The sequence below is a fragment of the Oncorhynchus keta genome, chromosome 34 (assembly GCF_023373465.1).
Source record: "Oncorhynchus keta strain PuntledgeMale-10-30-2019 chromosome 34, Oket_V2, whole genome shotgun sequence".
Classification (NCBI taxonomy): Eukaryota; Metazoa; Chordata; class Actinopteri; order Salmoniformes; family Salmonidae; genus Oncorhynchus; species Oncorhynchus keta.
Genome location: NC_068454.1, coordinates 67,937,145 through 67,964,421, shown reverse-complemented (window position 1 = coordinate 67,964,421; position 27,277 = coordinate 67,937,145). Strand labels below are relative to the sequence as shown.

At 44.1% G+C, this 27,277-nt stretch overlaps 1 protein-coding gene across 13 annotated transcripts in view; it reads right to left on the bottom strand.

The window, feature by feature from the left end:
- Nucleotides 1–204: 204 nt before the first annotated feature.
- The window catches only part of LOC118367633 (E3 ubiquitin-protein ligase UBR5), a 42,598-nt gene continuing 15,525 nt past the window's right edge, over nt 205–27,277 (bottom strand). For 2 of the 13 annotated variants that reach the window (XM_052494540.1, XM_052494544.1), the window contains exons 20-57: nt 26,564–26,774; nt 26,168–26,294; nt 25,638–25,885; nt 25,230–25,350; nt 24,887–24,984; nt 24,482–24,639; nt 24,270–24,361; nt 23,993–24,139; nt 23,726–23,844; nt 23,439–23,565; nt 23,012–23,141; nt 22,541–22,701; nt 22,018–22,257; nt 21,692–21,815; nt 21,360–21,480; nt 21,096–21,227; nt 19,614–19,871; nt 19,101–19,372; nt 18,677–18,894; nt 18,314–18,547; nt 18,000–18,073; nt 17,758–17,844; nt 9,350–9,522; nt 7,833–7,967; nt 7,273–7,487; nt 6,828–6,948; nt 5,979–6,351; nt 5,721–5,808; nt 4,045–4,189; nt 3,747–3,877; nt 3,415–3,475; nt 2,854–3,035; nt 2,607–2,691; nt 2,340–2,495; nt 1,903–2,016; nt 1,388–1,571; nt 1,025–1,110; nt 205–920 (exon numbers count right to left, since the gene is read on the bottom strand). In XM_052494540.1, the coding sequence (XP_052350500.1) occupies nt 708–920; nt 1,025–1,110; nt 1,388–1,571; nt 1,903–2,016; nt 2,340–2,495; nt 2,607–2,691; nt 2,854–3,035; nt 3,415–3,475; nt 3,747–3,877; nt 4,045–4,189; nt 5,721–5,808; nt 5,979–6,351; nt 6,828–6,948; nt 7,273–7,487; nt 7,833–7,967; nt 9,350–9,522; nt 17,758–17,844; nt 18,000–18,073; nt 18,314–18,547; nt 18,677–18,894; nt 19,101–19,372; nt 19,614–19,871; nt 21,096–21,227; nt 21,360–21,480; nt 21,692–21,815; nt 22,018–22,257; nt 22,541–22,701; nt 23,012–23,141; nt 23,439–23,565; nt 23,726–23,844; nt 23,993–24,139; nt 24,270–24,361; nt 24,482–24,639; nt 24,887–24,984; nt 25,230–25,350; nt 25,638–25,885; nt 26,168–26,294; nt 26,564–26,774 (5,961 nt within the window). In that variant the 3' untranslated portion in view covers nt 205–707. The remainder of the gene's footprint in view (nt 921–1,024; nt 1,111–1,387; nt 1,572–1,902; nt 2,017–2,339; nt 2,496–2,606; nt 2,692–2,853; nt 3,036–3,414; nt 3,476–3,746; nt 3,878–4,044; nt 4,190–5,720; nt 5,809–5,978; nt 6,352–6,827; nt 6,949–7,272; nt 7,488–7,832; nt 7,968–9,349; nt 9,523–17,757; nt 17,845–17,999; nt 18,074–18,313; nt 18,548–18,676; nt 18,895–19,100; nt 19,373–19,613; nt 19,872–21,095; nt 21,228–21,359; nt 21,481–21,691; nt 21,816–22,017; nt 22,258–22,540; nt 22,702–23,011; nt 23,142–23,438; nt 23,566–23,725; nt 23,845–23,992; nt 24,140–24,269; nt 24,362–24,481; nt 24,640–24,886; nt 24,985–25,229; nt 25,351–25,637; nt 25,886–26,167; nt 26,295–26,563; nt 26,775–27,277) is intronic. The other 11 variants (XM_052494545.1, XM_052494546.1, XM_052494547.1 and 8 more) reach the window with 11 other exon arrangements.

Below are 27,277 nucleotides of genomic sequence, written 5' to 3'. Positions count from 1 at the left end.
AACCAAACTTTTGCTGCCCACCCTCGTCGAGTAGAATGTGGCCTGTTTTATTGTAAGCTTGGGTGTATTCCGACAATCTAAATAATTGCAGTCTTTGTAAAGTTCCTAAAACCAGGTTATCAGCATGCCTAGCATTTATTGTGAGGTCATCGATTTAAACCATATTCAGAAATACATTCTACAACAATCAACAGACTAAAATGATAATTTGCATCCAAGTTTATTTTGAAATTCCCTACTCCCCCTATACAAGAAAAATATTGACTTTCCATCAAGGCAGCAGCGAACTGTCAGTGATAGTAAGTATTCTGTTTAGGGCAAGGAACAAAATCATAATCACAGTGGGTTTTTTTTTTTTTTAGACTTCAACTTTTTAAATACTTCTACTGCGGTCCTCTTTGGCTGAGCTTCGGCACAGTTTGCTGTCGAGCCAAATTCCCGGGAACTAAAGGTTTAAGCCAATAGAGCAGAGGGTTTCAACTTTACAAAGCCAATGCAGGAATGTATATTACCTTCAGAACTAAAAAAATTAAAATAAAATAAGAACAAGCCGTCTGTGTTCACAACACAAACAAAATAACCACCAGGGGAGCGACAGCATTTTTTGTATTTTCTTCGAATTCCATAAAATTGTATAGACAAAAAACAAATCTACAAAAATGTAACTAGGTAAATATTACACAACAGGTAAACATGTTTGTCAACCTCTACACAAAACCAAAGTTCTTGGTCTTAATGGCTAGTAAGAGTTTCTGTTTTAGAATCTGTTTGGAGGAGTAGAGTGGCACGTAGAGACGAGAGATGCAGGTGTTGGCCGTGGGCAGGTGCTGGTCATCCGGAGGCCTGATGGTGATGGAGGGCATGGGCTGGAAGCCTTCCTCACTGGCTGGCAGAGATGGACTGGAGGTCCAGAAGTACACCTGCAGGGAGGGAGAGGAATCCGATTGTATTGGAATTTATACTTGAGTTTCTGCAGATAAAAATCAAACTGGGACTGCATCAGGTAGTGAAAATCATTTCTTACCAGATCTTGCCTCTCAGTCATGCTCATCTTCTCCACGATGGACCAAAACCAGCGTTTGAACTGCAACAACTTATCAGCATTTTCCCCTGTTGAGATTCAGAGTGGGATAACCAAAATAAGTGACTCATCAATCATGGAATAAAAACCATCAACTCAAACACACTTAAGTCATGTAAAAGTACAAATGTATTTTTGTAACAAGACTTCTAACTGCATCACTAAAAGTATTAGGGTGAGGATCAATAACCAAAGGAAAACTAAATACATCCAGGTTTTATAGTACTAGGATCAGGTCTCCCCATCCATATAATCTTATTCATTGTAATCAAAAAGGCAAAACTGATCCTACATCAGCACTCATACTCTGAGATTCTTTGTGAATACGGGCCAAGGTCTTTGTACCAGATTCATCATTGAAGGAAGTGAAGCTGATGAGCATCTGCACGTTGACCTCTCCACAGCCGTTGACCAGCAGCCTGAAGTCCTCAGCTGTCAAGTCCTCCAGGGCGTTCTTAGGAAGGACATCCAACAGACCCTTCCTCATCGCCTGGAAGAGACAAAACAGTATTAACATTAAATGTCAACATCTACATATACAGTACACATCCATCCCTTTATCATCAGCTGAGAGAGAACAAGGTATTAATCGCACATTAATTTACACTCTACGATATTGTCTCTGTATACATCTAGGCTTATCCCTACTCCAGCTTTAGACTGGACTGGTGTCCGATTTGCTGTTTTGGAAACTCCTATGGCATGCCAAAAACAGATCTGGGACCAGGCTAACTTTAGACCTAACTCGATACAGAATGCCCCACTTGGTTCCCCTTATTATAGTGAATGGTAATTCACACTGCCACATGTGTACAACTCACATGAAGAGGTTGCTCGGCAACCACCAGCATCCTGTGTTCGGCGTACTTTCTCACGTATTCGTAAACGTTGAGAGGAGTCACAGGCATGTTGACCCCACCTGACAGCAGCTCCACCTGATAGAGCCATGGACAGCAGACGTAATGTTGATAATGCAATGCGATGTTTCATAACATTCTGTCACAATAAGACTGCAGGATAGAAGGGTTTTCAAAACAGTCAACTTCTGATAAATGCAAAACCTGGCAGTTTCAAATGTTTAATGTTGAATGCACAAGTACAGTGAAATGCCAGTTGTGACAGAGTGTATTAAAACCAGAGCATGCAGTCAGGTGCGAAAATATAACGAAATGAAAAATCGGGACGGAAAATGTTTCCCAAGTGCACTTCCTGAGTTGAGTTGACTGCATGTGAAATATTCTCCCTGTGAGTTCTTTACCTGTCCAGCCCCTTCCTCCTTACACAGGTCTATGGCGAAGGCCAGGTCCATGGCTGCAAACACAGCCTCTGCCTCTCCAGCCTGAGAGTGACGGATCAACTGTCGCAGGCTCTCGTACATTACCGGGTCAAAGAAGGCAAAGTCATGCCAGTTCACCTGCTCACAGACACACATATTGATGAGAACTCTATCCGTGTACAAGTCCAGATATAGTGGTTTCCATATTGCAGTGTACAACAGTGCCCATATAACAGTGGAACTCATTACCTTTCTGCCGAGCAGCACCTTGATGACATGTCTGTTCAAGGTAATTGGACAGAGCTCATTCTGCAGCAGACACAGCCCTAGTATTCTGGAGAAGAAAAAATTTTTAAAAACTTAACTTGGAAATTCTTTGAGGTAGCTACATATAATTTAGTTGTTTTATCCCTGAATACAAGTAAATATTGTCTGCACTCCAGATTCCCTATGGGTCCCAGTTGCACTATAAAGGGAATGGGATGCTAGGACTTACCTGCCGATGTTCCTGAAGCAGTTGAGCCTGGCCTCCGTGTTCTTGCCGGGCCGGGGAGAGTAGAAGCCTCTCTTCCCAGGCTGGTAGAACAGGGGAGCGTTGTCATCTCCGTCTTCAGGGTCGTCCAGCTCCATGTCCACCACACTGCGGGTGGAGCCATGACGCTTACGGTTCTCCTGTTGCTACAACCAGGAAATGAGCAACAACTATTCGTAATTGACAAAGTTGACACATTTTTGGTTATTATGGCGTAAAATAATAAAATCAGTGCCACCTAGTAAAATATAAGTGACTGGTCTTGAGAAAGATTGCTAAGGCTGAAATGTTGACAAACAGACCCCTATATCCTGTTACTATTAGAGCAATATTTGTATTATGTTATAGTAAACCTCTAAAAACATCCACAGTCAGAAATCTAACCAGTAAATGAATGTCATGAGGCTGAAGGCCACAAACCTTTTATTCTTCATAAAACTTTCTTTCAGGCATGTCTAATGACTTGTGTTCCTGGACCACAGAGCTGGGGCATGCTGGGACCGGAGATGGAGAGCTGAAGCTTACCTGTGCTTTCTCAGGAGCCTCCAGGAGACCCAGGTCCAGTATGCTGTCAGCGCCATTTTCCCTGTGGAAGGAGAGAGGGGTTCTAGTCAGGTTATCCTTTATTTTTATCACACCAGGTTGTCCTTTTGAGGTAAAAAAAAAAAAAAGCTTTCACAAGGGAGACCAGGCAAAGAGGGCATCCTTGAAATTGTGTATGGTGACGATGCGTCCCAAATGGCACCATTTTGCCTATATAGCATAAAGGGGCTCTGGTCAAAAGTAGTGCACTGTGAGCAGGGTGCTATATTTTGAGAACAAAATGACAGAGTGGTGAATAGGACACTGTACTATACCTTCCATGTGCAATGAGCAGCTCCATGGCCTCCTCCACCCTGGCCCTGAGAGAGTCCTCACTGGCCAGGAGCAACAGCAGCTGGGCTGGGGAGAGCTCCAGCAGCATCCCTGTGATCTTACTGGCAAACGCCTGGAGAGGAAGGAACAACACCAGTCAGTCACATTATGTAGACGGTCCTGAGGTTTTCACTTATTCACCACCCATCACATACAGTATTCCTTGATTGTATATAGATATTATGCATTATAGATAAGATACTTTAATTAGAATTAGATTGTTGTAAAGCTGGTAGGTACCGGCTGCATAGCATGGACGCGGGGGTACAGCCTCTCTCCCAGGGCCTGTCTGTGGGCAGGTAGTGGGTCAGGTTCGTCACTGGGGTTCCCCTCAGAGGCTGGCCTGAAAGGCCGGGTGTCAATGGACAGCTGTCTCCTCGAGTCCCTGGAACACACACAGAAGGGAAGGTTAGCTAGCGCCCGCAAACGTTCTACACCATCGTGCCGACCTGAATCAAACTGGCCTGTGCAGGCCATTGTCTTACGCCAGATCAATGCTTGTCCCTCAACTGATCGGTCTTGTAGGACGTGGAACTCATCTATAAAACTAGATTTTGCTCAACACTAGTTCCTAATTCTGGCTACTATGGCAAACCATGCTCCAGCTAACAAGCTTGTTTGAATGGCCATACGGTAGCTAGTTTAACAGCTTGTTGATTAAGTTGTACAGAACCAGGGTTATGGGGCTCTCAGAAATCAGCATGTATGCAACAGACAGCTGCCATTGTGCCTCGCTACTTTGTAACATTTGGCCAACGCGATAACGTTGCAGAGAGCAGTCAGCTGTGCTGTAGAACTCGGCACATTAATCACAGCAGAACAGATATCATGAAAAGTCATGTGCATTGATAGAGGATTGATTAGAAATGTTCGTACATAAAGAATTTCATGAATACGGATTCTACCACCACAAAACACCTTATCTAGATATAGAATTAGGTAGTGAAGACACCCTCATTACTCTTAAATATTAGCTACAGGTTCATTTTTGGTAAGATTAACGGACGCTTGAGGATGAACAGGGGTTCAGTGGATGATGTCACCTTGGTAACATTTTTGAATGTTAGGACAGCATATTGTAGTCGGACTTCTTTTTAGCTATCCATGAGTGTCTGTACTGATCTGTCTGAACTCGCAGACGGCCGCCATGTTATCCGACGTGAGACAATGCAGTGCAGGACAGAAACTATGGTGGATGCGTAACCAGGTCAGCTCGGTTTGGCTCGGCTCAGTAGTGTAAAATGCTATTTCGGTGTAGTTGAGTAGAGATGTATAAAGCTATAGTTACAACTTTCAAACTATGTTGCATTTGAATTGCTTTGTGTAACACCACCAGCAACTGATAAGCAATTAATCTACAACGTGGTTGCATCCAGTTGAAAAATAAATAAAAATACTTTGTGCGCTAGTTGCAAGCAACAGCCAATCAAAATGAATGCGTCACACATGATCCATTTAAAGGTTCGCAACTCTGACCCAGTTGTCAAGTCAACACAGCTGTCAGTGCTGCGGGAACCAAGATCAAGGTTGGTAGAAGAGACATTAGCCAAACGGGAGCTGTATATAAATATTGGCATCATGGAAAGTCATGGTTAATGACTGCACCTAGCATGCTTAGTTTATTGCTAGCTTGGTCATTTTGACTAGCTGAGGTACGACTTCTCAAACCATCATGACAATAGCAGCTTCAATTTGATTGGCTGTTGCACGTAATTTCAATTACGTTTGAGTTACTTTGTGTATCAGCCAAGTTGCTTGAGATGTCACTTGCAACCTCTAACTGCAACTAAATTTTCTTGAAAGTTGCTTTGTGTAACTCCAGCCTGACACATGAAGGTCAAATGTTTTCTGAAAGGCAACATGTCCTAATGACAACACAACCACAGGGTTGGTGGGCAGGAAGTTTGGTCGCTCACCTGTCTCGGTCTCTCCTAGAGCCGGCTCGGAGCCCTCCACTCCTCCGCTCCCTCTCCCGGTCTCTGTTCCTCAGCCGCTGCATCAGATCTACACACAGAGGGAGACTTTAGGAAAGATATATCTCTGTTCTCCTCTGAAATTCCTCTTGCTTCCCCCAGAGTGGTGGTAGCAGTAAGTTGTCAGTCACCATGTTAAACTGCCATTTGGGTTAAGTAATTAATAAATTGACGCTAGTAGTTTCATACTCAATGTCATACTTGAGTTGTAATCGTGATGACACGTACTGCTGGCCTGCATGCCCTTGCTGACGCTCTGCACACAGTCCAGGTTGGGCAGCTTGTCATTGGACAGGAAGGCCAGGGCGATGGCCGTGTAGAAGCTACGGGCCACGCCACTACCCTCGCCCGGCTCGTCCTTGAAGGTGACCTTGACGCGGTGCACAGCCATGGGTGTGGTGGTGCAGCGCCGTCCAAAGTGGGTGTTGAGCTGCCTCATGGTCTGCTGGATCAGCTGGTCACGGTCACGGTCCACCTCCAGGGCCAGGTCACGAGACTGGAGGTTACGGAGTTTCTCCATCTCCCGGCGGAACTTAGACTCCTTCACCTCAAATCCCCCCAGCTCGGTCAGTATCTGGGGACAGGATCAGACAGACAGGATTAAATGTCTGGTTAAACATTCAAAACAGTTGACGATCTAACAGATTTTTTTTAGTCCTGATCTCATCTTGGTAATTGTACTTTTCTTTATTACATGTTTGTCTGTCAAGATCTGGGGACAGAAAGCTGTAGAGCTGTAGTGACTTGTCTACGGTTCTAAAAGAGTACATTTGGATCCGGGATGCTGATTGGTTGATAGCTGTTAGTTATTCACGATAATCTACAGGGAAAAGCCTGTTAACAGTTCCATTTGAATCATCAATGCGCTGTTCAACAGCCCAGCCAGGCAATTCATAAACTTTCATCATCTTGGTAAAGGTCATTTTTATTTATTTTGTCTGTCTAGCTGTATATTTTTGTGGATTTCATTGTATTAATGGTTTGGGGCAGGGGAAATACTATAAATATAATACAGTATACGTGTTTAAACCAATCCCTGAGTGTGCATACCGATCCAGGCTCTGCTCCAACATCCTCCATGAAGACGCGCCCGAACAGCTCCAGAGACAGACGCCAGCGGCCCAGCAGCATGTCATGGGAGATCACCATCCCCATGAAACTACAGTGGGGTCTGGAGAGGAGGACAGAGATAATATACTTCCTAGTTAATTTTACAGTGGGGTCTGGAGAGGACAGAGATAATATACTTCCTAGTTAATTTTACAGTGGGGTCTGGAGAGGGCAGAGAGATGTGACTTCCTTGTTAATACCAAAAATGGGAGCATAAGGAACATTTACATATGCAGTTGTAAGACGCAAAGAGGGAGAACATTTTTATTTATGTAACCTAACTATATTCATTGTTTCCTTACTGAAGCAAAAAGAGATCGACCTGAGAAAGCAGACAGATAGAATTTTCATTTATTTACTAGCCACTAAGACACGTGTACCATACCTAAAGGAAGGGAGCGGGGGGCCATCACTCTCAGTGAGGCCTATTTCAGCCAGGAGGCTGCTCTTCAGCTGGGCAGCTAGGTCATGGGGTGAGGGGCCTGGCTTTGGAGCCATTATCTCCTGGTCCATGGTCTGGTCCTCTCTGCCGCGCTGACTAGTCTCCATACTCATCACGTTCTTCAGGTTGGCTGAGTAGGACATCTTGGTGGGTAGGATCTGTAGGACACAACACAGCTGTGGTTGTAGTGAATGGTGCTATAATGAATGTTTTTTATTATGATGGAAATGTACTGTGAAGACTGTGGCTCTGCTCCCATAATTTGATGAATCTCTCCTGTTTTTTCTTCCATGAAGTACTAATCACCGATCTAACATGGATTGGCTTTGGCAAGCTTTCCAGTTTCCATTGCTTTCACCAATCCAGCCATGTTAGACCAGTGATTCCTTCAAGAAAGGAGGGAAGGATGCATGTTGATTGAAGGGATGAGGGATAAAGGAAGGATGCATGATAAGCGTATTAGAGCTGGTGTGTTGTCAGGGCGCGCAGTGTGTTATGTATACCTGAGAGGAGCCCATGTTAACCTCCATGCAGCTGCGGTCCAGGGTGGACTCGGCCAGGCCTTTGCTTGCTGTGTACGAGGACGAGTACAGGCCCTGACTAGGACGGCCAAACAGATCCTCCTTCCTTGCATTGGGCTGGGAGGTAGAAAAATTAAAAAATAAGTTGCAGTGTCATTATTGTAACAAACTAAAGACAGAGATGAACAGCGTATTGGTAGTAGTGGATTTATTGACTTCAAGTGTATATTGCACTGCTTGCCCCATAAAGGTATAAGTAGGCAAATAAGCTCTATAGCTGTGATTTAACATAATTACGGTCTGCATCAATTCCACTGCATTAAGGATTATACAGAAGAGGCTGTTTGGTGAGCCCGTTAGGACTTCACCTGCACATGTCACTTTAATTCAATTTCCCTCGGATAGTTATCAATAAAATGTCACAATAAAGTGCAGAGTTTTAGATTTGCCTGCTGGGGGGCCAAGGAGACCCCCAGTGCCACTAAAACCATTGACAACTAAAATCTGTTTAAGGGGTTGTTAAATAAATGTTAAAACTACTTTGTTGTAATATCTTAACCTCATGAAGAGCATAGTCAGAACTACACAGTTCAGATTATTCCACATTTAGCTCTATCAGTTAAACAACAAGTATCCATGCTTGTCATGATCAGTAAACATAAATTGGCCATGTAATTTCAGATATGTTGAGGCTACCCTGACGTCTCTCAACCTTTAGTTAGATATTTGAGTGAAAAGTAAACTAACTATACCTGATAAATATGAGAGGTTTAGGTTCATTTCCCCATCCTCTGTGGGCTCTGCCTGTCAAGCAGCAGAAGGCCACATTTCCCAGTGTAAGCCTATTGTTAGCTGATAATGACGTTTACTTTGCAAGCTACCGGTAGAAACGTTGTACAGTTGGCTAAACATAGTGCTAAGTAGATCTTATGTACTTTTTCCTCTCTCCAACCAACAGACCTACTTAGTGAAGTTAACTAACATAAACCCTTTAAAAAACAATTGGGTGTTTAAATCACAATTGCTGCTGACAAACATGATTAATGGACCACGTCAAATTGGCTAGCCAATAACAGATGACATCAATATGGCTAGTTAACAAGCTAACTTTCAGGGGATAAACTAGAAGTCTATATCCAAATATTGTTAAATTTGCTTGGCATCTAGACGTGATTATAGTAGTCCAAATGATAATTTGACGAGGACTTGCTAATGTCAAGCTCTTTCCAAAAGCCTAACCTCTGACGAAGCAAGCTAAGTTACATAGTTTGTTTAGCTAGCTAGATGCCAAATGATAGGTTACCCTCATGCATCTGAAAATTCATGATCAATTGATGTTTACTGATCATGAAAAACATGCAGTTACTTGTTGTTTAACTCTGATAGAGCTAAACGTGGAATAATCAGAACGGTGTAGTTCCAAATGCTCTGCACTCTATTGTAACGTTTTATTGATAACGACTTATACTGGTCAGTGCAAATGAAAGAAATGCACTAACCTGCAGGAGGTGAGGCTGGTCTGCCAGGGGGATGGCCTCAGCCAGGGGGACCTCGAAGGGGTTGGGGGGGATACAGCCCAGGAAGGTCATGGAGTCAGAGCGCCGGAAGAACGGGTGGTTCTGCCCCGTCTCAGCAGGGACTGGGTCATCCTCCTTATCCTGGAGCGTGGAGCCTGAGAGGGAGAGAGGTCAGCACTACTTCCCTGCATTTGTCCACACTGCAAAAGACCACTGGGAAAGACTGGCCAAAAAACAACTGTACATAGGCAGTTGTTTGAACTATCACCTACATCAGGGCTCTTCAACCCAGTTCCTGGAGAGCTACCGTCCTGTAGGTTCACGGCAACTGTAATCACACGCACCTGATTCCAATAATTAGCTGGTTGATAATCTGAAATCAGGTTACTTAAAACTGGGGTTGGAATGAAAACCTAGGAGGGTAGCTCTCCATGAACAGGTATGGAGAGCCATGACCTACAGTGACATGTTAAAGTATTTGCCCCCTTTCTGATTTTCTCTATTTTTGCTACTGAATGTTAGAGCTTTCTAGAAGAAGCAAAAAAAACACACCTATTTAGGCGAGGTGCTAGCTAGCGGAGTAGAAAACTTGAAAATTAAAGAGAGCCACACTCTAGGATCATCAGAACTTGAACTAAAACATAATATTAGATAAAGAGAACCTGAGTTTACAAATAACCAAAATGTATACTTATTTTATTTATTTAATTAACAAAGTGATGCAACACCCAATTCCCCTGTGTGAAAAAGGAATTGCCCCTTATACTCAATAACTGGTTGTGCCACCTTTAGCTGCAATGACAGCAACCAAATGCTTCCTGTAGTTGTTGAGTTGCTCAAAGCTGTGGATGAATTTTGGCCCATTCTTGCATGTAGAACTGCTTTAGCTCAGCAACATTTCTGGCTTCACGAACTGCTCAGTTCAAGTCCTACCACAACGTCGTCTCAATTAGGATGAGGTCTGGACTTTGACTAGTCCATTCCAAAACTTAAAATGTGTCACTTTAACCATTTATGTAGAATTGTGTATTATTGGATCATTTTCTTGCTGCATGACCCAGATGCGCTTCAGCTTCAACTCAGACGGATGGCCTGACATTCTCCTGTAGAATTCTGATAGAAGGAACTGTGAATTCTGCTCTATTAAGGCAAGTCATTCAGGTCCTGAGGCAGCAAAGCATCCCCAAACCGTCACATTACCACCACCGTGCTTGTGGTTTCTTACTGTGGAATGCAGTGTTTGGTTTTCGGCAGACATAATGGGACCCATCTCATCCAAAAAGTTGTATCACGTTTACCAAAAAGCACCTGAAGAATTCAATTTCCATTGACACATGAGTCAAAAGTATAACACCTTTTTGGATGACATGGGTCCCATTATGCCTGCCGAAAACCAGACACTGCATTCCACAATAAGAACTTTAACCAATGGTCAAGCATGTTTATTGAACCCTTATTTTACCAGGTAAGTTGACTGAAAACACATTCTCATTTACAACAACGACCTGGGGAATAGTGCCAAAGCAGCAGCTACTCTTCCTGGGGTCCAGCAAAATTAAGGCAGTTTAAACAAATGTAAAAACATACAATACATTCAGATTTCACAACACACTGTGTGCCCTCAGGCCCCTACAACATATCTACAGTACTAAATCCATGTGTATGTATAGTGCGTGATATATATATAGATATATATATATAGATATATATATAGATATATATATATATAGATATATATATATGCATGTGTCTGTGCCAATGTTTGTGTTTCTTCACAGTCCCTGCTGTTCCATAAGATGTTTTTTATTATTATTTTTAAATCAGTTTTTTTTTGTGTCATGGCTATAAAAAAAAAAAAAGTCATGGCTCTATATAGTCATGGCTCTATATAGTACTGTGTGCCTCCCATAGTCTGTTCTTGACTTGGACTGTGAAGGGCCCTCTTGTGGCATGTCTTGTGGGGTATGCATGGGTGTCCAAGCTGTGTGCCAGTAGTTTAGACAGGCAGCTCATAAATAAAAGTAGTGATGAAGTCATCTCTCCTCCACTTTCAGCCAGGAGAGATTGATATGCATATTATTAATATTAGCTCTGTGTACATCCAAGGGAAAGCCGTGCTGCCCTGTTTTGAACCAATTTTCCTAAGTCCTTTTTTGTGGCACCTGACCACACGACTGAACAGTAGTCAAGGTGCGACACAACTAGGGCCTGTAGGACCTGCCTTGTTGAGTGTTGTTAAGGCAGAGCATCACTTTATTATAGACAGACTTCTCTCCATCTTAGCTACTACTGCATCAATATGTTTTGACCATGACAGTTTACAATCTAGGGTTACTCCAAGCAGTTTAGTCATCTCAACTTGCTCAATATCCACATTATTACAAGATTTGGTTGAGAATTAGGGTTTAGTGAGTGTTTTTTCCCCCAAATACAATGCTTTTAGAAATATTTATGGCCAACTTATTCCTTGCCACCCACTCAAACTAACTGCAGCTCTTTGAGCGTTGCAGTCATTTCAGTTGCTGTAGTAGCTGACGTGTATAGTGTTGAGTCATCTGGATACATAGACACACTGGCTTTACTCAGTCAGTGGCATGTCGTTAGTAAATATTGAATAAAAACAACGGGCCTAAACAGCTACCCTGGGGATTTCCTGATTCTAACTGGTTTATATTTGAGAGGCTTCCATTAAAGAACACCCTCTGTTCTGTTTGACAGGTAACTCTTTATCCACAATATAGCAGGGGGTGTAAAGCCATAATACAAGTTTTCCTGACAGCAGACTATGATCGATAATGTCAAAAGCTGCACTGTAGTCTAACAAGACAGCCCCCACAATCATTTTATCAATTTCTCTCAGCCAATCAGTAATTTGTTTAAGTGCTGTGCTTATTGACGGTCCTTCCCTATAAGCATGCTGAAATTATGTTGTCAATTTGTTGACTGTGAAATAGCATTGTATCTGGTCAAACACCATTTTTTCCAGAAGTTTACTAAGGGTTGGTAACAGGCTGATTCGTTGGCTATTTGAGCCAGTACTATTCTTGGGTTGCGGAATGACTTTAGCTTCTCTCCAGGCCTGAGGGCACACGCTCTCTAGTAGGCTTAAATTTAAAAGATGTGTCAAGTAGGAGTTGCAATTATCATCTGCTATTATCCTCAGTAATTTTCCATCCAGATTGTCAGACCCTGGTGGCTTGTTATTGTTGATAGACAATTCTCACCTCTTACACACTGACTTTACAGTATTCAAAATAACTGTTGTCCTTCATAATTTGGTCCGATATACTTGTGTAGTGTCAGTGTTTGTTGCTGGCATGTCATCCCCAAGTTTGCTTATCTTGCCAATGAAAAAGTCATTAAAGTAGTTTGCAATATCAGTGGACTTTGTGATGGAGTCGTCTGATTCAATGACTGAAGGAGCAGAGTTGGCTTTTTTTCCCAAAATGTAATTTAAGTTGCCCCAAAGCTTTTTACTAACATTCTTTATTTGTTTCATAGTGTAGTTTAATTTTTATTTAGTTTAGTCACATTTTCTTAATTTGCAGTACGTTTGCCAATCAGTTGGACTGCCAGACTTCGCCATACCTTTTGCCTCATCCCTCTCAACCATACAATTTTTCAATTCCTCATCAATCCAAGGGGATTTAACAGTTTTACAGTAATTTTCTTAATGGATGCGTGTTTATTCGTAACTGGAATAAGTAGTTTCATAAACGTGTCAAGTGCAGCGTCTGATTGCTCCTCATTACACACCACAGACCAGCAAATATTCTTTACATCAACAAAACTTACTGTATGAACTCATACACTATATTAGGCCCAGCCTTTGGAACTTTGGTTTTCATAGATATTGCTATTATATTGTGATCACTACATTGTATGGATTTGGATACTACTTTAAAGCACAAATCTGCAGCGTTAGTAAAGACGTGATCAATACGATGATTTAATTCCTGTACTGTTAGTAACTACCCTGGTAGGTTGCCTGACAACCTGATCCAGGTTGCAGGCACTTGTTAGAGTTCAAGGTTTTTTCCTGAGTGGGCAGCTTGATGATAGCAAGTCAATATTTAAAAATCACCCAGAAAATATACTTCTCTGTTGATATCACATATATTATCAAGCATTTCACACATATTATCCAGATACTGACTTAGCACTTGGTGATCTATACAAGCTTCCCACAATAATGGGCTTTAGGTGAGGCAGATGAACCTGTAGCCATATTACTTCAACATTATTTAATATTAAATCATCTAAGCTTTACAGGAATGTGGTTCTGAATATAGATGGCAACATGGCCTCCATGGGCTTTTCGGTAGATGTTATAACCATGTATTGCTACCGCTGTATCAAATTATTATCGAAGTGAGTTTCAGAGAGAATATGAAATGTAATCTGTTACAAGCACATCATTGACTTCATGGACCATGTTTCTTAGGCTGCATATGTTAATATGGACTATTTTATTAGCACTTTCCTATGTTGTTTTTAATGCTTTACTGAGAAGCTTGTCGAGGTAGACTTACTCAAGTTATTTACATTGGAGCGGAGAGTGCAGGGTGAGCTGCATAAAGTGGTCTTCCTATTATTGCACACCGCCTCAGTGCTAACAGTGGAACTCTGGTTACAGGCTCATGGTGACCGCTTACAATAGCTGTAGGATAAACAGATGTATTTGGGACAATTAGGGGTACATAAATTACTTACATTGTTAGCCAATGCCATTAAGATCATATACACTTGATGCAGCATTATGACGATTCATTGTCACAATGGTAGGGATTAACTGAGCTGGTCTTGGTTCATTTACCAGTCATTGTCCAGGAGCCAAGATGATTTGGATGGACTCAGTCATTCCTGAGAGTATCTCCTGCTTCCAGAAGGTGTCAAAGTTATCTATAAAATTCACTCCAGCAAAGCTACAGTAGTCTTTTAGCCATGTGTGTATTGCCAGCAGTCTGCTGAATCTTTCACACCTGCGGCCCAAGGATGGTACTAGACCTGAAATGATTGGCCGTTTTTGGGAGTCTTTTAATGCTAAAATCAGTTCTTTAAAATACTTTTTTTAAATGTTCAGAGCTAGCCCTCCTGATGATGTTTGACCCCACATGGACTACGACAGTGTCAGCTCTGGGCATCTGTGGTACAACAGACAGAAGCAGCCTTATGTCCTGTACTCGTGCACAGGGTTTTTGCCTTGGAGACAGATGTTTCTCACCATGAAGCTGCCTATGATGACAGCTGGTGATGTTGAATGGGCCGGTTTCTAAGGCAGCCTCACGGTCTGGAGAGGTTGGGAGCTCCGAGGATCTGAACCCGAGGTAGAAGCCACCGGGGAGTGAGACAGAACCGAGGACGAAGACGCAGGTACCTCCGGATTCGATCTTGATTGAAAAGCCACCAAGGACCAAGGTGCTGGAACCTCTGGATCCAGGGCGGCAAGGCTGTTTTTGGTCCGTGTCAGTTCCGGATTCAACATCTCCATGGAGACCCTCGTTGCCAGAGGACGCCTTCTTCGACTTCCACGCCGAGTGTTGTACCTCCATGGCTGGTTGGTTGGGTTGAGATCAGCTCTGTTCTCCAGGGAAGGGGGAGACCCCTTCTGGGATGGAACCCTGCCTGACACCAGCTGTGGAGAGCCGACACGGCAGCAAAACTTCCACCAGACCAGAGCGGCGTCCAGCTACTGGGGAGGAAGGAAAAAGTAGGTGGCCGTGGGTTCTCCAGTAGCGTATGTAAGTTTGCTACTTGTTTGCTGAGAGTAGCTACTTCGCTCCTGTAGTCCTCCGCAAGCAAGCAGTTGCTACATTGAAAGTCAGCGCGGCCCACATTGTCCCGGAACAAAGCAAAGTAAAGCTCCAGCTCCTGCAACGCTGGAAACTTTCAACGGGGGCCTCTATTTGAGTCCGCCGAGCCAGCTAGGCTTCGCGTCTCTCCCCCTACACGGAATCTGGCAGGATCCCAGGAGATATAGCGGCGCTCACAAAAATGTAGCCCAACAGAGCCGCAGGCTCAAAAATAAAATAAAAGTATATAAAAACAGTCTGATTTTAAACTGAGGTCTTTAGTTCAGGTTTCAGCGCTCGACAACATACTTTGCGTTCTAGTGACGTGCTGTTGCTACATGACACCCCTACTCTTACGATAAGTGCCATGGGATCTTTAGTGACCACAGAGTCAGGACATCCGTTTAACTTCCCATCCTGAAAGACAGCACCCTACACAGGGAAATGTCCACAATCACTGTGCCCTCGGGCATTGGGATATTTTATTTTTTTAGACCAGAGGAAAGGGTACCTCCTACTGGCCCTTAATTTCTTTGGGGTAGGGGGCAGTATTGGGTAGCTTGGATGAAAAACGTGCCCAAATTAAGCTGCCTGCTACCCAACCGTAAAAGCTAGAATATGCATATAATTAGTAAATTTGGATAGAAAACACTGGAGTTTCTAAAACTGGTTGAATAATGTCTGAGTATAACATAACTCATATGGCAGGCAAACACCTGAGAAGAAATCCAACCAGGAAATGGGAAATCTGAAGTTTGTAGGTTTTCAACTCACCCCCATTGAAAATAGTGGGATATGAGTTGTGTTTCACTTCCAAAGGCTTCCACTAGATGTCAACAATATTTACAAACTGTTTTGAGGATTCTACTCTAAAGGAGAGGCTCATAAGAGCTCTTTGAGTGAGTGTTCTGGCAGAGTGCCACAGCCTCGGTCTGGCGCGCTCACGCGAAAGGTAGCTACGTTCCACTTCATTTGTACAGACAAAGGAACGGAAGGAATATTAATGAAGTTATGTCAAAAACATCCTAAAGATTGATTCCATACTTAGTTTGGCATGTTTCTACGGGCTGTAACGGAACATTTTGAACTTTTTGTCCGACGTTCTGCGCGACCTGAACGCGCTTTTGGATTTGCTTACCAAACGCCCTAAAACAATAAGATATTTGGGGACATAACTGATGGACATTATCAAACATTTATGGTGGAACTGGGATTCCTGAGAGTGCATTCTGATGAAGATCAAAGGTTAGTGAATATTTAAAATGCTATTTCTGAGAAATGTTGTCTACCCAATATGGCGGGTATCTTTTTGGCTGCTTTGTTGTCTAAAGACTGTACTCAGATTATTGCATGGTTTGCTTTCTCCGTAAAGTTTTTTTTAAATCTGACACAGCGATTGCCTTAAGGAGAAGTTTATCTAAGGTTCCATGTATAATAGTCGTATCTTTATTATGAGTATTTCTGTAATTTGATGTGGCTCTCTGCACAATCACTGCATGTTTTAGAACTACTGAACGTAATGCGCCAATGTAAACTCAGATTTTTTTATATAAATATGAACTTTATCAAACAAAACATACATTATTATGTAACATGAAGTCCTATGAGTGTCATCTGATGAAAATCAAAGGTCAGTGATTAATTCTCTATTTCTGCTTTTTGTGACTCCTCTCTTTGGCTGGAAAAATGGCTGTGTTTTTCTGTGGCTTGGTGGTGACCTAACAATCGTTTGTGGTGCTTTCGTTGTAAATCCTTTTTGAAATCAGACACTGGCTGGATTAACGAGAATTTTATCTTTAAAATAGTGTAAAATACTTGCAAACTTGGGGAATTTTAATTATGTGATTCGTTGTTTTGAATTTGGCGCCCTGCACTTTCACTGGCTGTTGCGGGGGGGGGGGGTCTGCTAGTAGAACGGGGTTCCGCTACACAAGTTAATGTGATTGGATGTTAATTATTTGACTAGGCTACCTGTATTTGAGATTGTGTCGTTATTTCGCTGAACACTACTTGGTTTCATTCCATTTTTAGCTGTGAAACGAGGCTACTAAAAACCTCACCCAGATGTTTAGCCCCGTTGGTAAATTAAAATGCACCGTTTGAAAATGTGAAATCACTTTTATTTGGCGTACCCCTGACGGCATTTCGCGTACCCCAGTTTGGGAATACCTGGTCTAATAAGTCCAGACCTAATTCCAATTGAGTTGTGGTGGCAGGACTTAGCAGTTCATGCTTGAAAACCCACAAATATCGCAGTTAAAGCAGTTCTGCATGGAAGAGTGGGCCAAAATTCCTCCACAGTGACATGAGACTGATCAACAACTACAGAAGCGTTTGGTTGGAGTCATTACAGCTAATGGTGGCACGACCAGTTATTCAGTGTAAGGGGGCAATTACTTTTTTTGGGGTTGAAGATCTGACAATTCAGTATCAAAAATATGCAGAAGTAGAGAAAATTATAAGGGGTAAATACTTTCACAGCACTTCACTAACAGTGACTAAAGGTGGCTGATTGAGCAAACAGTTTAAGTGTCGTTTGTCAGATTTAAGTGACTCAAAAAGGGCAAAACTGTTTGTCTAATCTGAACTTAACTGTACCTTTGGGAGCTGCCCTCTTCTTTTTGCCTCGTTTCTGCCTAACTGCCTTTCTTCTGGCTTGTCTGCTTTCCAATACCAGAAAACAACCTAACAGTGCTCCACATGTCAATGGACTAGTAACTCACTCTTAAAATGGCTATCAAACTGAGGTGAAAAATAATAGGTTAAGACACCTGTATGAGAAAACTTCAAACAGAACACACAAATATCAAAGCATATCATTCATAATTCAATTAACTTACTTTGATTGGTGTCCTCGTCATTCTCATGTTCAGAATCTTCATTGTCCAGTCCCAGTTCCAGAATCTCTCGGCTCCTGTGGGGTAAACGATTAGAGTTAAATCACACTGAATATTTGACATGCTGGTCATTTTCTATGGGGAGTCAGTGGCTCCTTCTCAATTAGGCTTTCCTTGATTCCCCACGTCCTCGCTTCCTTCTCAAAAAGCATTGCAGAAGAAGCCAAGGTCAGAGGTGAGGAACCATGTAGGAATGGAGAAAATAGTCGAGAAAGAGTCAGTGTAAACATGTCCATCCATTCCAGGGAAGTCAGTACCTCTTGCGGTCCATCTGTGTTGTGTCCAGAGTTGTCTGCTGGTTCATGGCTTTGATCCAGTAGATGAGGGCCTGGAAGACGTAGGCCACGTGTTTGAGAGAACACACATCCAGCACAGGCAGAACGTCAGAGTGCTCGTCATTATGGGAACGCATCAGAGACAGGGCGTAGTTCAGGAAGTCACCCCGCGCTGACATCATCCCCTGACGCACTGTCAGCAGAGTTGCCGCACGCCTGGGAGGAAGGAACACACATCAGCGACATGAAATATAATCCACAAACAATTGCAAACTAGTGTGGGCCTATGAAACACTGCTGATTGCCAATAACACATTCTACTATTTTGGGTTACACTTATTTTACCCAGACCTCCGTCCCTCCAAGGTGCGGAGGCTGGCTTCCTCGCGGGCGGTCATGCGCTCCCTGCGGGCAGAGTGCTGCGAGGCGTGGAGGGGGTGGGATGGGTGTCCGGGGTCGCCTGCTGAGGACAGGGCCGAGCCGTAACGCAGCTGAGCCTCTGTAGAGTCCATGATGGACACCATCCAGTTCCACGTAGGGATCAGCTTGTCCTCAACAAAGTTCTGGTGGTCAGAACGTCAACAACACTTGTGTAGTGTAAAAGTCAATCAAATTTGCATCTCCACAAAACAGTTAGTCACTTTTTTCAGAAAGGTGTGGACAGACTAATTATCCTATAAAATACTTCCAGAACCACTTTGTTGACACTAACATGTGACCATTGGTAGGTAACATAATGCAATGTGATCTGTGTGTGGGTCTGTGTCACCTGCAGGTTGACAGCGTCCTGGTAGGTGAGTTTGACTGCAGCAGGGTACTGGGAATAGACTAGGTGGTTGTACTTGGGGATGAGGCTCATCAGGTCAGAGATCTGTCTGATGACGATGCTGTAGGCCCGGGCTAAGCTGGAGGCTGACGTCAGGTAGCTGGACGAGTTGGAGGCCTCCAGAGCTGCAGCCGCAGCGGCCGCACTGGTGCTGATGGCACTGCTGCGCCGCAGGTTGGACGGGTCGATGTAGATCAGACCGGTGGAGCTCGCTGCTGGGCACAGAGACATGAGCGTCAGCACAGACAGACCTCACCAACATAGTCCCCAGCAAAACATAACACCAAAAATGTCCCACTGACTCAGTCCAATATTCTCTTGCGATAGAATGACAGACAAAATACATACAAAAAATCAATACAAGACTGTCCTAAATGCAGTCCATCTCAGATGTGTCAATATGAGAGTGCTGATGCGTACAGCCTAGATTGTGTGTGTAGTAGTTTTAGTGCTGACCAGCGGGGGTGGAGGAGCTGGAGGGGGCGCTGCCCGTGACTCTCTGGTTGGGGGTGTTTCGTACAGCCCACTGCATGGAGCGTGGCGCCTGGGCAGCACTGTTGACGTGCGAGGCAGTGGTGGTCCTCTCCAAGGGCTCATCCAATAGAAAGGTCTCCTGGTCCACGTCGTCACTCTGGCTGCTGCTGCTGTCCGAGTCGCTTGAGTCGTTGGACTGGGAGTCGTCCTCTGAAAAGAAGGCAGGGACACTGCTGGCACCTTGGTGGAGAGGGATGGGAAGACGAAGGGGGATTAGGGAGAGATGGGGAAATAGAGGAGAGATGAGTGTGAGTGGCTGCTCACCTTGCCAGGTAGCAGGAGTGCAGGTTAGTGTTCCACACCACTGCCATGTTATATTGAGCAGCTCAACTCAGCTTAAACAACGCTGCTTCTTGTTGTTCAAATTAGGCTAAAGTACCAGTTTCACCAGGGTGCCGTTTTTAGAAAGGTATTTCGCCTATTGCACAGGAATAAACGCATAAAAATATAACAGAATTATTGGCTTTAATTGGGACTCCTGTTCTATTCATTCTGTTTCCAGCTATGCATTTAATCCCATCTGATGGGCTAAATCCAGATCGATCACTGAAACTGGGCCCATCATAGGTTTTTTATTTCTATTGTTGGTCTTATTGAGTGATCTTAGTAGTGTCTGACGGGAAAATACACCATAATTATAAATATTTCCAGACTTTTCCATATCAAAAGCAATTACAACCACAAACAAAGAATCAAAGGCAAAATGTAGATGGACACAAGGGAGAAACCCCACACCAGCTAGCAAGTCTAAAGAAAGTGAATAGATTGTTATTCAGGAAGAAACATCAACAAGACAGTTGGGAGTAAGATATTATTAGATGATGAGAACCATGGTGATATGTGAGATGGAGGGCAATGCTGGGTGAACTCCTTAGGATAAACTGTGTGTGCACCTCACATGTCACTTTAGCCCTGACATATTATGCATTGTAGTAAAAAGGAGCCCATACCAGCATTTTGAAAATATTCTACATCCTGCAAATGAAATACATTGAGTAATGAACCCTAGTAGTAGACTAGTTGGCCTGCAGTCTTAAGCCATGTTGTCAATAGTGGTAAGAACAATGTGACCTAAAAGATAAAATAAATAAAAAAATAGGGCCTCTTCCCTTTAACTAGCTGGTGTGACGGCCAGTCAAAACTGGTGATAATGATACAGAAAAATAGTTAGTCCGCCTGAACAGCAAACTGAATATTAAAGAGGGCGGTGAGGCAGAAAGCGATTTCCATTTAGCAGTCTCAAGAACTCAGGTAGGATCGTTAAATGAGGTCATTTAGATGGCTGGCTGGCTGGCCAGTGGCCACATGACAGAAGAGAATAAACCAGGGATTTAAATGTAATTAAAATGACAAGGACTTAAACTAAAATGTGAATACAAAAGATAATGGTGGGAATTATAATACCTGCTTCGGAGCCAGCAGTTGCTGCGGTGACAACACTCCTCCGCCCGCTGGCATTGTCCTGGTTGCTATGGTTACTCTCGCTGTCGCTCTCAGTCTCTGCGGCAGCCAGCAGATCCAACTCCATGTCACTTCCTGGAGAGGAAAGGACATAACCCTCTTCAACCACCATCAGCATCATCACTGTCAATAATTAGTAGAAAGGTTGTAAAATTCTACCACATTAGTGGTAGAAAAAAAAGGAGTCAGTCCAGTCTAGGTTCTCACCATCCTCATCATGTTCATCATGCTGTCCCTCTGCCTCAGTGTTCTCCTCTCCCTGTTCTCCATGTTCCTCCGGGTCTTCATGGTGATCCTCCTCCCCGGCAACGCCCTCGACAACCTCCACCTGCCACAACAGAGGTAGACAGTTGGGAATCAGTACCGAGAAAGCAAATGTCATCAAGTGTTGGGTCCAATTCTATTTCAATTCAATCAATGTCAGAAGTAAACATGACATTTTTATTAAATTGACAGCAACCATGATTACACCCAACACTTTGATCTCTCTCTCCCCTCTTCCCCCCCATTGATGTTCCTTTTCTAGTGAGACTCTTCACCTCTTCAACATCAGCAGACACAATATCATCCTGCTCCTCATCTCTCCCTCTGACCGGCTGGGACTGGCTGCTGCGGCGAGGCTGGGGGTTCCTAATGATGTAGGACGATGCAGTCTGACTAGAACTGACACACACGGGCAAACAAGACCATTTGAGTTAACGCCAATGTTTAAATCCAAGCCACTTTAATCCAATTTATACATATACACTTGTACTTCCCTAGATTATATTTTCCCAGAGGAAGGTCACAAAGACCTCCAAATCAACAGAGCTGGGGAACACAGTCTGCATGTCTGTCTGTGCGAATGCAGAGTAAAACCACTCACTTGCTGGACTGGTCTGGGGAGGGTCTCGGTGGCAAGGGTTCCACAGAGAAGAGTTCCTCGCTGCCCTGCACAGCGTCGATGCTGGTGCTGGCCAGGGTGAAGGGGGCGGTGGGCCGGGCGATGCCCATCCTCACAGGCACGATGAGGGACTCCGCCACGTTGCACAGCTCCTCCACCGCATAGGGCAGCAGGGCCTGGAACACACGCCTGCACTTCCCAATGGGCTGGGGGATGAAGTTACTGGAAGAAACAACGAGAAAAGAGATTAGATGTCAACTGGAAGTATCAAATCAGTCCTTGCTGCTATGTTTATATTCACCTAGGAGTGGGGAGCAGTACAAGACAAATAAAATCTGTTTAAATCCACTAAAGGGCTAGTCCAGTCCTTTAGTTTAGGTGATTTTAAAGTACTGGACTAGCCCTTTAGTAGATTTAAACATATTTGATTTGTCTTGTACTGCTCCCCACTCCCCAGCCCTGTACAACAGGAAAATGCAGATCAATCTGGATTTGGTACTCATACTTTTTCTTTTTGGATGAAGCCATCTCGACGCTGAGGATAACAAACACCCTGGCCACAGAGCGCAAGAACCTCCTGGTGACGACGATGGCCTCCTCTCTCCGGCCAGGAGTGTACTTGTTCTGCAGCTCCTTCACCAAGGTCCCCAGTAGGGTGTCAATAAACTACAGGAGACAACAGAAGATTCAGAGACGGTTAGCTAACACACAGACCAGACCACCTTCAAGGTTGACTCCACATAGTTACACCTAGAGGGATAATGTTGCACTTACCACATAGATAGGAGGTAGTGTACCCTCTGGGCAAGTTACTCTGACCCAAATTAAATTCTCCTATGAAATAGGAGGGCTAAGCTTAATCTGTGTGAGAATCCAACCCAGAGAGAGGACTTGCAACAGAAGATGGGTGGTGCGTCCTTGTAGGTGACTCCTGAAGCTCTGAGTAATTTAAGGGGGGTAGACTGACCCGACTTACTGTAATGTCAGGGGCACACTTGACGATGAGGCAGTGTGTGAAGCAGTCCAGGCGGATGGTGCCACTCTGCTGGTTCAGGTATACCTGCTCCTCTGGAAGAAGATGGGCGATACGGCTGCTGGCACTCAGCCTGGAACACACAACCAGGACACCAGAGTTAAAGGTGACACTACTAAGAGGACTTGTAACTGGTAAAACAGCTGCTCATCCGATGAGGTACATTTCAGGAAGAAAATGTGTGTGCTTGCTTCCGTAACTATTTTAGACAGCTGAAGTATAAATTGGAGGGATGGACAAAGAGGTTGGTTGGAAGGATGGACAAAGAGGTAGGAGGGATGGCGGGATAAAAGAGAGGTTGGAGGAATGGACAAAGAGGTTTGAGAAGTGACACTGAGCTGGTGAAGGCAGGCAGGGCTAGAGAACTCACGGGTCTTTATTCTCCTGGGATCCAAACATTATCATGGACTTGAGAGCATTCCAGTCCTGCAGCACCCTCTCCAGGGCCAGCTGGGCGAAGCGTGGAGGTTCCAGGTCATGGTCCGGCATGTCAGAGTCTGACACACAGGGAGGACAACATTTTTAAAAAACTATTAGAATTGTCTCTTAGAATAGAGAATTGATGTGACTGAAAATAAACATTGAGCCATCATGCTAGATTTTCAGTGTTGCTTGAAGTGAAACCAGGCCTGACAACAGTAGTAAACCTCCACCCACCTTCAGCATTGGCAGCCTTGCGGTTCCTGTCCTCTCTGATGCGAGGGGGCCGGTACTGGCAGTGCTCCACACTCTGCCTAGCAACAGTCTGCACCAGGAACAGAAGGATATGCTCCCCCCTGTTGGCCAGCCAGGGGAAAAACACATTAGAAAAGCCCCTGAAAAAACACCTTACAGATTGAATGAAGACAACCAACATTGGATTTAAAAGCAATACATGTTAACACTGAACACAAAATACAGCCTATAGTCAGTCAGTGTGTTTACCGGCTGTTTGGACTGGTGACCAGGTTAGTGGTGGTGAGCAGTCTGTACAGCAGGTCCAGGCGAGCAGCTTTCTGTCCAGCGATCAGCGTCTTACACTTACACTTCTCCCAGCAGTCACAGTAAGCAGTGGGAGAGGTCCTCTTGAGTCTGGGGAGAAAGACATTAACGGCCTGGTGCAAATCCCCTGTATCAGATGCAGTGATGCATTACAACAGTATAAAACCGGGATATAAGTAATAAAATCCACGAACAGCAGGATGAAGAGTGAAGTACATACTTGCAGTCGTGTCCTTTGTGACACACCCTGGCGCACTCAGTGCAGCAGCAGAGTGACTCCAACAGGCCGCAGGTCCGGCACTCAAAGATATCCTAGATGGGACAGAGAGTAAATGGTCAGCAAAGATTCCCATCTGTGAAAAGGCAAATCAGTGTGAACAGGTGACTCATTTGTTGTGCGTGTTGCATTGTCCTGCCAAGTGACCCACCCACCTGGTTGATGTGTTCAGCGCCTGTCCAGGTGAAGCTGCACGTGTCGTTGCAGCAGAGGACATAGAGAGGAGAGTCGTCAGGGTTGGTCCCCGTGGGACAAATCATCTCCATGAACACAGAGTCTGCATCCACCTTCTCAGTCATGCCGGGGTCTCCCACTACACAACAGGTTTTGCAACAGAACATTAAAATAGATTTTTATTAGGTTATTAAGTTTAGGTAGTCATCTCCCCATTAAAAAAATGATACTCTCCTTATTAAACAGTACATGTATAATCACTTCATGTATAAATTAATGACTTATGTCTTTACATCAACATGTAGGCATTCATATCCATTAGTAGCACTGCCAAAGTCTCCTCTTTCTCAACCAAAGACAAATAAACAGTGCAGTGAGTGATGTACCCTTGGCCATTTTCTGCGCAGCCTCCAGAACAGTAATGGCAGCTGGGTAAGCTCTCCCGCTTACTGCCAGCATGAACGGGGTCATTCCACGGGCATCCCTGTCAAATACACACACACTCTTTAGAACAGCAACAGAAAGGAGGGGGGGGGCAAACATCAATAATAATGAGAGCAATAGTTCAGTATTTTAATGAAACAAGGCATTACGGTGTTATAAAATGAAAAAGCTTGCCCAGACCCATTGGCTTCCCAACTCTCAATCTCCCCCTCAATCACACCATTTAAAAAATGGAACGTTCCTGCAGTTTTTTAAAGAAAGATGAAAAAAACAAATGAGTCTTACTTGGCAGAGAGCAGCTCGCGGAGGTGTGGCCTGAGAACCATGCTATCACACATCAGTTTGAGGATGAGGTGGGCGTTGGCCTTGCGGTCTTTAGACTCCACCACCGAAGACTCAGAGGGGCCTGTGGCAGGAGGATGGAACAGGTCAGAGACATTGGGGAGAGTTGGAGAACAATAGGGTAACCCCAACTAACTCCACATATGAGCATGTATGGTGGTAAAGTGAGGAAGTAGCTAGCCATTGGTTAGTTCCAAATGGAACCCTATTCCTTATATACAGGCTCTGGCCATAAGTAGTGTTCTAAACAGGGAATTAGGTGACATTTAGTACCACACAGGCTAGGTATTTGACCTGGTACAGTGGTGGAGTAGCTAGCTAGGTGTGGTTGCATCTAGATATTTATCTAACCTGGTATAGTGGATGTGCTGGGGCCCTGGCTGGTCCCTGTTGAGGCTGTGGTGAGAGATCCCACTGCAGGGGCCAGGATGAAGTCTATGTCACCGTCTGGGTCCATGGGAGGGGGGTCAGGCACCCAGCTGGGAGGGGCGATGGGTGGGGACACGGGGTCCTGGTGGTCGCTGGAGGAGGGGCCGGACTCGTGACGACCAAGCCCCGCTGCTCTCAGAGAGCGCCTCATCATCTCCCTCAGACGCAGCCTGCGTCAGACAGAACACACTTGACAGGTTACATGAGTGGTGGAAAGACAATAGGACTGACATGTAGACATAAATGGGCACCAAGATAGTGTTCTTGGTCTCAAGTGTCATCCTGATAGGGTTTCTACGAATGGAGAAAAAGCCAATAGGCTCAGTAAAATTATTTCACTTATTGTGCATTATGGAACAATCAGTTAGTATAATCCAGTTCTTCAGTGTTTTTCATCATGAACATGTTGCCTGAAAGAAAATGGTCAACTTAAACTTGTATAAGTTAGTTACCCTCTGCTGCTAGAAGAGCCCGTCCTGTTCCCAGAGCTGTTGCTAGACACCACAGAGATTGCATTGGCGATGGCCTCCACTGCTGACAGTCTCTCTGCAAACGTATTCCTCTCAGACCGTTCAGCTTCTGGAAAACACCAGCCCAACAGTTACCACACATATACACACACAGTGAGATGAAGAAATAATGAAAGTCAAATGGGAGATGAAAGATAACAGAGGATGCCTCAAAACTGACACTGTGCCTTGACGCTGGTGTAACCTCACAGAAATTTCAGATTGGAATATATTGTGCTTCAGGTAGTACAGGGAATCCAGTTAACTCCATTTGTTGAATTCCATCTGCAAGGTTTCATCTCGCTGTATACACCACCCAGCACTCTAGCCGTGGTTTACCTTCCTCCTCCTTGGTCTCCTTGTTGCTGACGGGGAAGCAGACTGAGACACAGGCGTGGAGGATGTTGCGGTTGCCATCACAGCGGTGGCCCAGAAAGGAGTGGAGAACGTGGGGACTCTGCTCCAGGAGAACAGCCTGCTCCAGGTTGACCAGGTACTGACGACAGGCCTCAAAGTCACAACGCAGCACGTGCTGCATCAATGTCTGCTTCTGGAAACACAAGTTTAACAAAGTTGTTTAAAGTGCATCAGCATCTAAATATACTTTACAGCGGGAATAAAAAAATGCAAAATACAAAAGCATTAATCAACAGAATACAATAAGGGAAGGTTTAAGGTTAAAAACATACTTTTCCTTGGCTAAAAAGCACATCCAATGTAGAGCCTAAACTCAGGAAAAAAAAGAAACGGCCCTTTTTCAGGACCCTGTCTTTCAAAGATCATTCATAAAAATCAAAATAACTTCAGATCTTCATAGTAAAGTGTCCATCGTAAACACTGTTTACCAAGTTTGTTCAATGATCCATAAACAATTAATGAACATGCACCTGTGAAATGGTCGTTAAGACACTAACAGCTTACAGACGGTAGGCAATTTAGGTCACGGTTATGAAAACTTAGCACACTAAAGAGGACTTTCTACGAACTCTGAAAAACACGAAAGAAAGATGGCCAGGGTCCCTGCTCATCTGCGTGAACGTGCTTTGGGAATGC